This window comes from Leuresthes tenuis, unplaced genomic scaffold, assembly GCF_036924035.1.
Source record: "Leuresthes tenuis unplaced genomic scaffold, fLeuTen1.0.hap1 SCAF_17, whole genome shotgun sequence".
NCBI classification, from domain to species: domain Eukaryota; kingdom Metazoa; phylum Chordata; class Actinopteri; order Atheriniformes; family Atherinopsidae; genus Leuresthes; species Leuresthes tenuis.
Genome location: NW_027325371.1, coordinates 32,296,937 through 32,311,683, shown reverse-complemented (window position 1 = coordinate 32,311,683; position 14,747 = coordinate 32,296,937). Strand labels below are relative to the sequence as shown.

The following is a 14,747-nucleotide window of genomic DNA, read 5'->3' as shown; positions in this document are numbered from 1 at the left end:
GTTTAAAAAGTTAGATATTAAAAATAAGAACACAGAATGGGACAAATAATATACTACGAAAGACCCAATTTCAATATTATTAAGACAGTTTGTGGTAACAGAAAAGGGAGATAAACTGAAACATATGACTGACCACTTTGCTCTCGCCATGGCTGATGAACTCCTTCAGCTGTTTTAGGGTGGCCAACCTCCGGTCGCGATCATCCTCTCTGGAGACTCGACGCAGGAGGTTGGCCAGTCGAGACTCCTCTGAGTGAGCCATCCCTCTGTCTGCAACAACCCAGTCAAATGCTCACTCTACTTATTCTTTATACTATTACAAGTTCAGAATGCTTTTTTTCACATTTACACCATATTTTGGCATTCCAAGTCTCCAGCACTATAATCCTGCAAAAAATATTAATGCCATTTAAAGTATGTGGGACCCTTGAATTCAGAAACAGCTAAGCAGTGAATACAAGATAATGAAAAAGAAGTCAATCTCTATGACATGCCTGTCTTTTGTTTGTACTTCCACTGGTGTCTGCTTAAATCTAGATGTGTGTCCCTTTCCAAATGTAAGATCATGCAAGGTCCCAAAAACGCTTTGTCTTCCTAACGGGAATGGCTAACCAAGGGTGTCTCTCAATGTAGTTCAACTGTTGTTGCAACTCAAAAAGCAACAATCATGAAATACATGTGAAGCACAACAACTATATGATGCCTCAACTAAATAGCAAAAACTAAAACAGATGCTTTTTACAAAATATACATTTAATTGTAATAATATCATTTATATATGTGTGTATATATATATATATATATATATAAAAAATAAATAGACATACAATTAATTAGGGATGTAACGATATGGAAATTTTGATATCTTGATTATAGTGACTAAATTATAACAATTAACGATATTATCGTGATATCCTCTTCCTAAAGCCGATGTCCTTAAAATGATGTATTTGAACTAATGTTCGCTTATCTTGCATTGGCTGTAAAGCTGTGAATGATGCTCACGGAGATGGGCCAGTAGATTTGTAGTGTTACTGCCTTTCGCAGCAACTTTTTTCTTCTCAGACAGGATAATTGCCCAGATCTCGGATTTCGTGCATTTAGTGGGGTGGAAAATGTCCTGCGTGCTGTCAGCGCTTTCTGCCACACTTTTATTGTCGATGCCTACGTGACAAGCTACTTATTCACGCGAGACACAGTTGCAAGTCACTCGCGAGACTTGGATGAGACCGTTATTACATATCCCAATAATCCACAGAGATAATGAGATTAATTCAAACATAAATGGTAATCTTTATTGCGCAAAATTTTACCGCGATTTACTGTAATACCGGTAACCGTTACATCCCTAATAAATATATATATATATATATATATACATACACACACACACACAAACACACACAGTACAGGCCAAAAGTTTGGACACACCTTTTCTTTATTAAAGTAATGATGGCCACTCGTTTTTCTTTAGTTAGCTGATTGTTTCTTGCCATAATATGAATTTTAACAGTTGTCCAATAGAGCTGTCAGTTGTGTAGTAACCTGACATCTGCACAACACGACTGATGGTCCCAACCCCATTGATAAAGCAAGAAATTCCACTAATTAACCCTGACAAGGCACACCTGTGAAGTGAAAACCATTTCAGGTGACTACCTCTTGAAGCTCATCGAGAGAATGCAAAGAGTGTGCAAAGCAGTAATCAGAGCAAAGGGTGGCTATTTTGAAGAAAGTAGAAAATAAAACATGTTTTCAGTTATTTCACCTTTTTTTGTTCAGTACATAACTCCACATGTGTTAATTCATAGTTTTGATGCCTTCAGTGAAAATCTACAATGTAAATAGTCATGAAAATAAAGAAAACGCATTGACTGAGACAGTGTGTCAAAACTTTTGGCCTGTACTAGCTTACCGAAACAATGGCGTGTGGCAGCTAATTGGTGGTAACGCTGATGGATCAACCAATTCATAACATTTTCTATCTTAAAGGGGAACTCCGGTATTTTTAAACCTAGACCTTATTTCTGGCATGAAATACATTTATCTACTCACCGAGAAAAGTTTGGCGAAAGTCGGCGTCCTTCGGAAGGTATTTAGATAATTCCCGATCCATATAACGATGTGAACGGGGAAAAAAACGGTCCTGAGCTACTGTTATGTGGCTACTTGCAGCTATAGGAGAGCTAACGGAGGGAATTCTACAGACACCTCTACTGGGATGACTTCATCCACACGCATGGCTGCAGCACAGCTCATTCACTCCGGTAAGAACGTCCATCTTACTCAAAGTCGTCGTTCACATTGTCAAAATCTGATAAATATCCTGTCATGTTGCACAAAACTAGCAGTAGCAAACTCTGTGTGAAGTTAGCCGACTGCCACAGAGCACAGAGTGAATAAACTGTGTTCCCGGGGGGCGTGTCGATGAAGTCGTCCTAGTAGAGTGCCTGTGTAGAAATCCCACCTTTAGCTCTCCTATAGCCGCAAGTAGCCACATAACAGCAGCTATGAGCTATCTAAATAGCTTCCGAAGGACACAGACTTTCGCCAAACTGTTCTCGGTGAGTAGGTAAATGTATGTCATGCCAAAAAAAGGTCTAGGTTTAAAAAATTATTTTTAAAAAAATTTGACAAATCAAAAAAAAAAAATTTTGTTTTAGTTCAAACAAGGAAATTAATGTGCTTCTTCACTTTTCTCTCTCTCTCTTTTTTTTTTTTAAATTACTGGGGAAAAAAAAAATAAATTTCTGTAAATTATCTGTTTTGTACCAAATAATTTTTTTGTAATACCAACAGAAAAATTCGAATTATGTCCAATTCAAGTTCATTAAAGCAATATTCCTAAATTTTGTGATTATGCTACTAAAATTTTCTGTCAAGAGCGCCAGAGGAAAAAAAAAAGTATTTGTCACAGTATACAAGAAAACAAAATATTCAATCATCTCCCATCAAGTCCTGCAAATATGTTCACTACTTAGTCCTGTGTTAGAATGCTAGAAATGTTCCTCACAGCTTACCCTGCGATTTCCTCATTTCTTTTGAAGCTAAAGCACGATTTCCATGCTGAAAAGAAGTCAAATCCGCTGTCACGTCATTGGGCCTCAACTCTTGCCCCAACGACTTCCAACCAAATGTAGTATCACAGACACCTTGACCAGCTTCATATCCACCTGGGGAGCACAAACATATCAGGCTGGATGTAAATATCACTAACAGAGTCCCTCGCAAAAGTATTTACACTCTTTGACAATTATCATATTTGATGTCTCAAAGCCTGGAATTCAAATTGTGCCACTTTGGTGGTGCAAAATATCTATGATTAAAATAAAAGTCTAAAATTTGAACATTCAAAACATTTATGTAGCAATTGCAGCTGAATGTTTTGAGATAAAGATTTAAACATGTTGCTAGTGATATTTCTGTCCATTACTGAGGACAAAACTGCTTATTTCATTTCCAATAAACGATTAATGCCAGGACAATAAGTTTTTTAGCCTTTCTTAGCAGGTTTTCTGTTGTGATATCACATTCTTTCCATATTTTAATAATGAAGCTCTAACAGGTGTTTTTTTTTGTAAATAACCTAACCCTAATCTGTGCTTCTCCAGCCATTTCCCGAGATCCTTGGTCTTAAATGTGTCGTTTGCTTGGAGGGGGCGACTCTACGGCTGTTCATCACAAATAACCATGATCATCACAAACTAAATGTAGAGGGACGTAGCTTCATTTTGCTCTTCGTTCACCATCTTTCTCGAATGCCTGAGTTTTGTTGTTGTTGGTGGTGGTGGTGAAGACGTCAACCGGAAGTGGCTCTATTAGCGATAGTTAAAATGGGTACAGTTTGGGCTGGATATCAATCAAAATTTTTCGATACCGGTACCAGTACCGATACCTTCACTTCGATACCGGTTCCTGAACTATACTTTTTTCGATACCAATGTTATAATATCAATTCTAACAAAAAGGAAATTACATTACACATAACAGTAAAAATCTTCAGTTTTATTTCTCAGCTCAGTATTTCAATTTCCCGGAGGGAACCTCCTAAAGGGATTAATAAAGTCTATCTATTTTTCCTATCCAAGCAGTTTTCTTACAGAAAAAATTAATAACAAATCATTTCCAGTGCAAAACAGTTGCAAACAGGTGACAGGTTGGTGTCTAATACTATCCTACATACTGAGGATACTATTCACTGAGCAGTTTTTCTTCAGAAAAGTCAACATGTCTGCATGCAGCAAAGTGTAACGTTAATACAGCCAATCGAGGGCAGCATGATCAGTTCTTGATCACGTGATTAATCTCTGGGCACCGAAACTTGGCACGGAAAGACGAGGCATGTTTTGATACTCGGTGCTACCGAAGCATTTTGGTCGGTTCCTTAAAAGAACCGAAGTTCGGGAACCCAGCCTTTGGCACAGTGCCATCTATCGTACTGGGGTATCGTACTGACATGCTTTGTGCCAGTGATTCGATTCATTCACCGCCATATATCCAAGGATAATTACCCTTGCTCAAAGAAGGAGCATAACCCAACTATAATCGAGTTAATTTCATAATGTAGACCCACTGACAGATTTGTGTTTACTGAGAACATGCACTTTGATTTCACACAAATGTACTAAATTATCTCTCCCACCAGGGATCTTCCCCGATTCTAAAAAAAAAAAAAACCCAGCATGCTGATTACTGTCTACTGCATGCAAGACACCAATAACTTACGAGTTCTTCATTCCCTTCATCTATACTAATTAAGCAAATTGCAAAGGTAATTAATCTTTCTTCATTAAAGGGGTTAAATACATTTTCTTTTATGTTGGTCCATTAAATAAAATCCATATTCCAAATATATCTAAGAGTCGATAGTCAACAGTGCCTTGACGTTGAGTGTAACTTTGTTTTAACGCAACAATGTTGGAAAAACATCAGGGGGGGGGGGGGTAATTTTGTACTGTAGCATGTCTAACATATTTCAGCTGAACCTTAAGATGCTATCAGTGGACTCACCCTCTTCCTGATGTGCATCTGCAGCAGCATAGGCATCACTTTGCACCGCTGGCTGTTCAGGGCACCTGGAGGGCAATATGTCGTACAAAGGTCCTGAACCAAGATCTCTGGACTTCACTTCGTCCTGGCCAGATGATAAACTGTCAACTCTGAAAACATTGATAAAATACATACAAGAGTAAAAGAAAAAATTACTAAACTGTTTTGTATACATTTGGCAATTAAGTTATCATTGATTGCACCATGTTACAAAAAAGGAGCATAGCATATGCTCCATGCTCAAGGCTAACAGGATTCTGGAAGATTTTTTAAAAGATTATATCTGAGGTTCTAGATACAGATATCACTCCCTGTCCACTTATTGCTATATTTGGAGTTCCCCTAAACTACCCTGAATTTAGTAAAGACAAATTAAATGTTTTATATTTGCCTCTCTGAATGCCCGCAGATGTACCCTTCTACCCTGGAGGTCACCCAAACTCCCAACAGATATGTCTGATTTAATGTCATTCCTTAAACTAGAAAAGATCAAATTTTCAATTACAGGGTCGACTGGGAAATTCTACACTACATGACAGCCTCTCCTCTCATATTTTGATAAGGTAGCTACAACCCCTGCCACTTAGAGATAAACAAAACTTTCTTTTCTTTCTTTTAAAAACCAGTTGTAGTGTTGCAACAATGTCAATGTTCAGATTCAAGATATTCATGTAATATATTGATGGAGAACGGTGGACCAACTTGGGGTAGGAGAGTGGCTGGGTTTTAAATGGTGTATTCTTTTTTGTATTTGTAATGTTTATTTAGGGAAAAACAAAAAGCGATTATGGTCACATATGTAAACATACAAGATTTGTATTATTCAATGTGACGTGCTCCAATAAACAAATGTGTTAAAAAAAAAAAAGAAAAAAAGGAGCGCAAATCTTTTAGAATTTCATACTTCACATCTGAGTCTCAACTATTTTAACAGAAAAAAGGAGGGGGGAAATAAGGTAAGCACATGTTTAATCTAAGACAAGTATCTGCCTGTCAGAGAATAATGAACCGAGTTTGTCCTTTACTGACCAAAACCACCAGCAAGAAGTTTAGGTACATCTGTCATGGAGTCAGTCTGAACACTTAATCCAAAGCACTATTTTAGAAATTAAACAAACACAGCAAAACCGATTGTATATTTAGAAAAAAAAAAAAAGAACAAATATGAAAAGTCAAAGCTGGTATCCATGTATTAATCTAAAAAGAAAAAACAAATTATCAAATTACCTAAAACAATCAATCACCCAAATTAATCTATTTAAAAAAAGAAAAAACGATTAGTTATGGCACATTTTTACTCTGCTTGAAGAGAAAAGTGCAGCGGCTACATCTCCAGTTCTCCGAGTTCGGAAATGAACTAACATTACACCGCTAGGAAGGCCGACCACAGCAAGAAGACAAAAGGCTGCGTCAAAGTCCCCCTCCTCTAAAGATCAAGCTTTTAACAATTCCATCTGATGTTTTTTATGCGCACAAAACAGGTCATCAGCAAAATCAGCCATCAGTGTAATTTCTGCTCTGAATCTGCAATGCACAACTGAAAGTCGTATGTATGTGCTACATAGACTGGAAGAACCAGTGCCACCAAATCCTGACTACTTGCAGGGTGGAGCTTTACAGCTAATTCAGATGAGCTGTGAGGAACAGGTGAAATGAGAAGCTGAAGAAAAGTTAGTACAGCTGAAGCCAGGCTGAGTGAGATGGCATTTTGTTCATTCCACCATAAGACAAGTTTCTAGAACCATCCAATTCATATACGTGTCAAAAAACTAAACTGCCAGAGTCAAATAACACAGCTATTATAGTGCAGAGTTAGCAGAGACACGTAGTTAAACTTGGATTCATCTGTATTATAGAATAACTTCATTACTGAGAGAAAATAGAATAACAAAAGCTTTTTTTTTAAATTACAAGGCATAATATGACATCAATTTGGGTGTGTAATATACAAAATGTCATATTTTGGCACATTTTCTGGATCACAGTTTTAACGCAAAGGTAGCAAAACCAAATACACAAAATAACATTTGAGGTTTAAGAATGGCTGAGTGATTCCTTTTCTTAATTTAATCAAACCATATATTTATTAACCATATAATATTCACCTGAAATCTCACCTGAAATATACAAATCATGTGTGCTGAACAAGGGCGCAATGATTTGGTAAATGCAGGAGTAACCTTGTGGCCCTTAGCAATTGCATTATTATTATGTCAGTCAAAAGATTAAAAAAAATAAACTGACATTCAATAGCATTCCTAAATCAACTGGTACACAGTGAACTTGGGGCCTTTAGGCAGTTACTACATTACAAAGGAATTCCAGGTTACGTTCCCAATACCACGGAATGTGCTTCAGGTATGGCTTTGTTGACTCTAGCAGTTATTCATAAACAGCTCAAAACGTTAACAACTTCACATATTTTATATATATAAATATTTAAACACACACACAGGTTTTACAATAATTCCGGAAGTCATTTGTGAAATACAATACAATATAGCAGGGTGGCGTCTTGTCACTGCTGACGAGCATCGTTAGCGAGCGCGAACCCTGCAGTTATGCTAACAAGCTAAACTCAAACAGTAGCCCACGAAGGACTGCTACGGCGCATTAAGAATCTGTAGTCATTTAAAAAAAACTTTCACTCTGTTCATCTTTGGGGCCTATGTAACGTATATCCTTTACTATCAGTTAGCCGTAGGTATTCATCATTTACAATGCCCTCTGAGCTACGTTAGCACCGGGCTCGACAGTCCACGAGACGAACTCGTCAACAGTCAACCCCTGATAAAATGGTTCAGGTTTGTGTGACAAACTTAGCAAAAAAAAAAAGATAAGACAGCTTAATTATATGGCGAATGTAACGTCAATGTAAAGTGACATAGACGTATTTCCCTCCCATGTGGCAACAACTTAACACAGCAGCGTAGAGAAGGCCCGGACAGTCGCCGTTTTTCTTGGCCATCCAACAGCAGAGCGGAACACTAACCTGGGTTGCCAGTCGTTCCAGTGTGGCCGCAGTTTATGGGCGCCGCTGAGCCGAGACCCCGTGGCTTTACGGCTCATTACCTTTTGGAGCGCTGCATGACCTGTTGGCAGAGGTAACCGTGTTTTTCCTGAGGGTTACCGTTCACTATTACGCTTTAACAAGTCTCATAAATTGGTTAGCAACTTGTCGTTACTGCTAGCTTCCGACAATCTTCGTCTTCTTCTTCTGCTTTCGCTGCTTCGTTTCTTCTTCTAATGTTCTTTGGCGGTTGACAGACAGTTTTGTGCTGCAGTACCGCCACCTTCCGTGTTTATCGGTCTCATGATAATATTTCTAATGATACAGAAATTTCAGTTTAGCCATGTACACATATGTTTTGAATTCAGATATTACTGTGCTTTGCAGTGTTACACAGTTTTGTAGGACAAATTCTACTGTTTTCTATACATCATACTCAAGCATATCAGTTATGTGTTTTTCAATAATACTAAGTGTACTGTAAGTGTGTCTAAATGTCATATTTTAGACATTTACCTTCCTTTTAATTCAGCATTACCTACAAATTTATTTTTTAGTTTCCCTCCTAGAAGGTGCAGATCAACCACTACCACCACTCATAAACAAGATGGGGTGACAGTTCATGGTACAATACGTGTTTTTGTTTAAATAAATATGTTTCTAATTGTTCTTAAACTCTTGATTGTCTCACTTTTGGCAAGACTTTAACACCTCAATGGCTTATTGTCCCTTTAAGTTTGTTAATGTTAACAGATATAATCTGATTTCATATCCAGAAGCATTTCAATCTTTCTTCCTCTTAAAAAAAAATATATGTTCTCTAAATCAGAATGATTATCCCAAGACATTGAAAGAACAAAAATCTACATTAATTTGTTGAATACAAAACAATTACCAAAGCACAATGACAGAGGTAAAAATGTAACAACATTTCACTTGTTCAAGACAGCCCTATTTATTTGTAATTAGACAAAACCAAAGTCAATTTAGAGATTGTGACATTTACATGGAAGCAGCACCTTGAAATATCAGTATGCCTCTCCACAAAGTGAAAGATTGTGATGGTTTATAAAATGTGGTTGTTGTTGTTGTGAAAGCATAGCACAAAGAGACAAAATTTGGGTGTTTTTTCTCTCTTTTAATTTAATTTAACTTCTTTTTTCTGTTGTGACCCACAGAAAGTACATAATGTCACAACTCCAAGGGTGTTGGAACCTCCAGATTGAGAATCATTGCTGACAAAGACAGGGTGGTTAACCAAACATTTAATCAACCAACAGGCTCGTTGTTATCCTTTTTCCTCCTTTTTCCCCTTTGTAATAGATTAAGATTAAGATCAGATTTATTGTCATGCATGTCAATGCATACACACGAAATTTGTCCTCCGCTTTTAACCCATCCAGGTTGGCACCTGTTGACACACACATGCACATGCACAGGGTCACACACTCATAGAGACAGATGCCATACACTGGGGCGGTGGGGGTACGGTGCCTTGCTCAAAGGCACCTCAGAACTGCCAGCTGTCAGTTCACCAATCATTTTGAGCAGTGAGAGTGGGGATCGAACCACCAACCGACACCAATTTTCGAGCAGCAAACATGATCTCGATTGTTTTTGAGAATATTACTCATTTGCATACGTCTGACCTCCAAAATGAAGAACAGTAAAATTAAAAAAAGCTATTTTGTGGTAATTTTTTTAATTGTAGATCTATTTAATGGAGCAAAACCAAGAAAATGACCCTGTAATCAGAGCTAAACACTGGGATGCACGACAGCCTGCCACCAATGGAAAGAGATTCAAATTCAGCAGCCTTTTATGTCTGACTCTCCGAACCATGTTTTCTGAACCAGTAATTATTTAAATCATAATTTGGTGATTTTCAACTCCAACACTTTCTAGTGTAAAAAAACAAACAAGATAATATAGATGTTAAACAGGTGAATAACTCTGCATTCATATCCTTGTTATATATTTGATCTGTAGTTTTGCTTTATATTCTATTCCTGATCAGGTGGTGTCTGTGTAAATCAGCAGCATCAAGGGAGTCCAGCCACATTTTTTTTCTCTGGTTATATCAAATTTCTGATTGTATATATTTCTTTATTATCATATTTTTATTAGATCTTTTCGATTATATTGACAGTTACAATGACAAAATAATTCAAATGTTTTTGCAGACAGGGCTATTTTCAGTGTAGGATGTTACTAATGAACGTACGAATTTCTCCCTTTCTTAACAGAATTTGGGTCAAGTCAGTGATTTAGAATCATTCCTGAATCTCATGCATATAAATATTGTATCCAACGCCTCAAGTTAAGCATACTCATATGAAAACTGTACCTCAAGTATTACGTTCATACATAGTTCAATCACTGCCCCACTCACCTGCCAAACAGGCTGAACAAATTTTAGCAAGTTTAAATGAGAAATGTGTCAAACTTAGTACCATATTGTTTTAACCCAATCATATAATTACATTTAGCATGTCTTTAAATAAGTAATACTTCTATGACTACTGACAATTATAGTATCCTTAAACCAAATAAAAACTGTCAGCATGACCTCATGGCTAATTACATGGTAAGCCAATCAAAGTGAAACTTGTGGCATGGCTCAAAACAGATCAAGTGCCAGTTTTGTCCACCAAGAGGCAGAAGGGAACATTTCAACATCAGTGGTTTCACTATGCCTCTCAAAGCCTTTTTGTTTAGTTTCCACATGTTGTGCAAGCAAGATTAAACAGATTTTTAAATGTTATAACAACTGGAGAAGTCCGTGTATTGAAACATCATAATAAAGATGTACAACAATGTTTGCCTTTATTGTCCATGATCAAAAAACAAATAACAAGTACAGCATCTTACCTTGCTGGTCATTCAAGAGCAACCCCCCATTCAGACTACTCCCTTTTGACCTCACCAAACTAATAACTTCCCCTCCAATTCTCTCTGTGTATCTCCCTCTGCTGGTTAATAATACCTCTGTTCAAGTCTCAGCACAGGCCTTTGATAGAGCTGGCCACTCCAGCCTGCCATGCGTCAGGCATGACGTCAATGCATCCAAACACACAGGGCTCTGTGTGAAGGAGAAGCCTGCTGTGGATGGATTTGCTGGGCTGGTTAGCTGTCGCATCCCTGCTTGTTGCTTTGGTTTGTAGCGCAGCAGAAAATGAATGGCAAAAAAAAAAAAAACATGAATGAAGTATGCTGGGAGGGAGGAGGGGATGGGAGAGCATTGGGTAAAAAGAGTAAGGCTCATGTCAGAGAGGGAGGGTTGTTGTTGTTGTGAATCATCTGCCATTTCCACACTGCAAAATGTGAGACAACCCTCTTCTTTTACTCATATACAGCTACCACTGTGTGACATTGTGTCAATGCTCAGATTTGGGATATTTTTGTCCTTGTTCTTTGGAGGAGTTTCTGCATGTTGCAGTAATATATTGGGCTTCAAAACATTTGCATGGAACTGTATACAATGGTACATCTGTGTGTAATTTGTACATGTATGTACATACTTGTATGCATTCAAAAAATCTTTCAGCATTGTGCAGCTCTGATAGATGTTTCACATCCAGAAAAGCAAACTTCAGAGTGAAAAGTGAAGAACAAACAGATACATTTGCTCCTTTTCACTATATAAGAGTGAACAGAAAAAAAAACTACTGTGTTAAAGTTCTAAAGCCGAGAAATTTCTTGGTGCAGTTATGCTCACTGTCAACTAATTGTCAACTAACAGCCCCATGTGCGTCTCCTTCAGTTTGTTTTTGGCCACTGTTTTACTTTATCTTAAGTAGCTGTGCATTAATGATTCGGCATTAAAAACATATTGATTATAATTGCCTTAAAACAGACACAAAACGACTCATAACTTCTACTGCATGTATCAAATCTCATTTTCTGGCTCGCTGCATGACAATTACTGCCCCCCCTATAAGAGACACAAAATGCAGTCCATTTTTGACATCGCCTGCTGTATGTCACAATGTGCAATATGTGTCCATCAGTTAACATCCAATGTTTTCTTCTAATTTTTTTTCTAGACAATTTTACATTTTGCTCTTAGACCAGGCTATCCACCACAAATAGTAAAGATAATCCTTCAGTAAATGTCTATGACTCCGTCTACCATTATTACTCTCATATGGAGCAATTTTAGTTAGGACAGTTAAGTTCCAAGATCGACATGCAACTTCCTTAGATAAACAAATGGAAGATGTTGAGTGCAACATGAAGGCATTGATGATAAGAAACATTTAACAAGCCCATGTGATTGTAGGCAGTGTAATGGGGGCATTTTTAATAGATGTTTTATGGCAGAACAAAAAAATGCAAAAGGGAACAACTTAGGTTATTACTGAGTCAATAATCTGAAAACACTGTCACAACACATAAATCAGTATTGGCCACTCCACTCTACAGACTATGATTAACCATCCATGTCCACCACATCTCAAGTAAGAAGAAACACAATCGCAATTTGACAATAATATAAGTGTGTGTTAATAATCTCAAAGATAACAATATCATTACCTTACAATATGTGAAAAGTCAAAACATTGACAATGTTGCACAAGCTAAAGATTCTAAATCCACCTTACCTTCCCACTGCGTACACTCTCATCAGGCAAGTAATTATATGGCCTTATTGTTATTTATTTGCAAATCTTCTATGTGCTCCTGTAGGCCGAGGCTAATTGTGGACTCCTCCTGCACTGGGCACCTCTCTGCAACATGTTTGAGTCCTTAATACAATTTACACAACCAATGAACTGACAGACTTTATGAATGGAAAGCTTGTGGAAGTTACTGACAATTCATTCTCAGTGTATTTTACCTATTTCGATTATTTAAAAAATGTCTTCAGCTACACCAATCTGCACCTCACCTAAACATTTGAACTAATCAATGTTTCAGTCACAATATAATTTATTTTCCACTCTTCAAAGTTCAAAGCCATTTTTGTTTTCTTTTTTCAATTTTTCAGTTTTGAGGAAAGTGTTAGATTGACAGTGAGTATTTTATTTGCATAATAATAACATTGACCCTTATGGTCCAAATCTGTTGGACCCTATGTATTGACAGGACATCAGAGCCTGTTTTGCAGGGGTTATATGCACATGTTCAGAATGTCGATGGCCCAAAAATTCAGGAACATACATATATGTATATGTGAACAATGTCTGACTGTCTGGTCCCACTTTTTACAGGACTTCACAGGAGTTAACATTGCAGGAGACACTGAAGAAGATCCTTTTGCACATCTTACTGAGTTTCCATCTTTCAGATGGAAGATTCTTTCAGACAAAGACTCCACATAAAAGGGCAAGAGAGCTTTGACATTTGTATGTACTTAACTGATCGCTCTTAGATCCTGAAAAAACACATTTGTGAGAGGCCACTCACTGCATCAGCACATCCCACCATGGCAGCAATGAGGAGCCATGGCAACATGGAGGATGCTGTTAGGGCCTCTTCACAGGATTCCAAATGATTAAGTAAGCCTTTGACAATGGCTCTATTTGGATGTTAGATTGCAGTGCATTTGCCAAGAAACAAGCAGTGGTAAATTCGAAAAAGTAGCTCTGGTAGGTTCACCAGCTTTGTGTCCTTGCTCCCAAAGATTGTTATTAACAGATTCTCATTTTATTATGTTATGTAAAGAAATAAGCTAGATAGTGATATACATAAAAATGACACGAATATTAAAGATGTAAATGCAAACCTGATCAGATCATCAAAAAAAAAAGGTACATTTGCATTCTATATTGCAAAGATAACAAGAGGCGTTATTTATTTATTTTGCAATTGCACTATTTTAGAATCCACTCAAGGAAGCAGCAAGTTACATCAGTTTCTGAGTGAATACATACTCTCTCACACACAAGCACACCCTTACACTCTGGTTTGTTCCTCGGCAACTGCACAGTTACTAAGAGACTGATTGCAAAGAGGCAGTGTTTCCATGGCAACGGTAGAGGCTGAGTCATCCTCACTGCAGTACAGGTTCTTATTCAAGTTCACATGTGTTTGCCTGTTTGTGGAATATTAGATATTCATTCATATTTACAAATATATGAATAAATTCACCACAATTATTTTAAAAAGCTTGAAAAAAAGCAAATTTTCAAATTTAGTTGTTTATTTTATGCCATTATCAAATGGTTGTGTGTGGATATAGTGAAAGACAAAAAGTACGTAGGGAGAAATTCCAACAGGTTTCTCACAAAGTCCCAGCCCACTGTTTCAAAGGAGTATCCTGACCTTTCTTTATGTGCACACCTGTACAAGCAACAATTGCCTCCACTGACTGCAATTACAACTAAGCACAGCACAGCCACATTTACATCCCAAGAATGACTACCTGTGAAGCAATACGCTCTGATTTTAGGTATTCAATAGAATGAGTTAGTTATGCAACTCATATACTTGAGTTATATTTTGAAACACATGGTTGAAGTGATCTGTAATCGCTTTTGTTGTTCTGTGGTCTGAAAAAGTCCTGAAAGATTCCCTAAGCATACAAATCTAAAGTCATTGCTTGGCACTAATTAAGAGGAAATCTGCACTTTTTAATATATATATTAAATCATTAACAAAACTCAGTACTAAATGGTCAGATGTATAACTGTATCAAGGAGGAATTTTTAGATTGTATTTGCAATGAGTGTATCAGAGAAATATA

The 14,747-nt window shown here is 37.2% G+C and overlaps 1 protein-coding gene across 3 annotated transcripts in view; it reads right to left on the bottom strand.

Moving 5' to 3' along the window:
• Nucleotides 1–8,282, bottom strand: part of smg1 (SMG1 nonsense mediated mRNA decay associated PI3K related kinase) — a 43,315-nt gene extending 35,033 nt beyond the window's left edge. For all 3 annotated transcript variants that reach the window (XM_072368832.1, XM_072368834.1, XM_072368833.1), the window contains exons 1-4: nucleotides 8,042–8,282; nucleotides 5,011–5,159; nucleotides 3,021–3,173; nucleotides 134–270 (exon numbers count right to left, since the gene is read on the bottom strand). In XM_072368832.1, the coding sequence (XP_072224933.1) occupies nucleotides 134–270; nucleotides 3,021–3,173; nucleotides 5,011–5,159; nucleotides 8,042–8,118 (516 nt within the window). In that variant the 5' untranslated portion in view covers nucleotides 8,119–8,282. The remainder of the gene's footprint in view (nucleotides 1–133; nucleotides 271–3,020; nucleotides 3,174–5,010; nucleotides 5,160–8,041) is intronic.
• Between the last annotated feature and the right edge of the window lie 6,465 nt (nucleotides 8,283–14,747).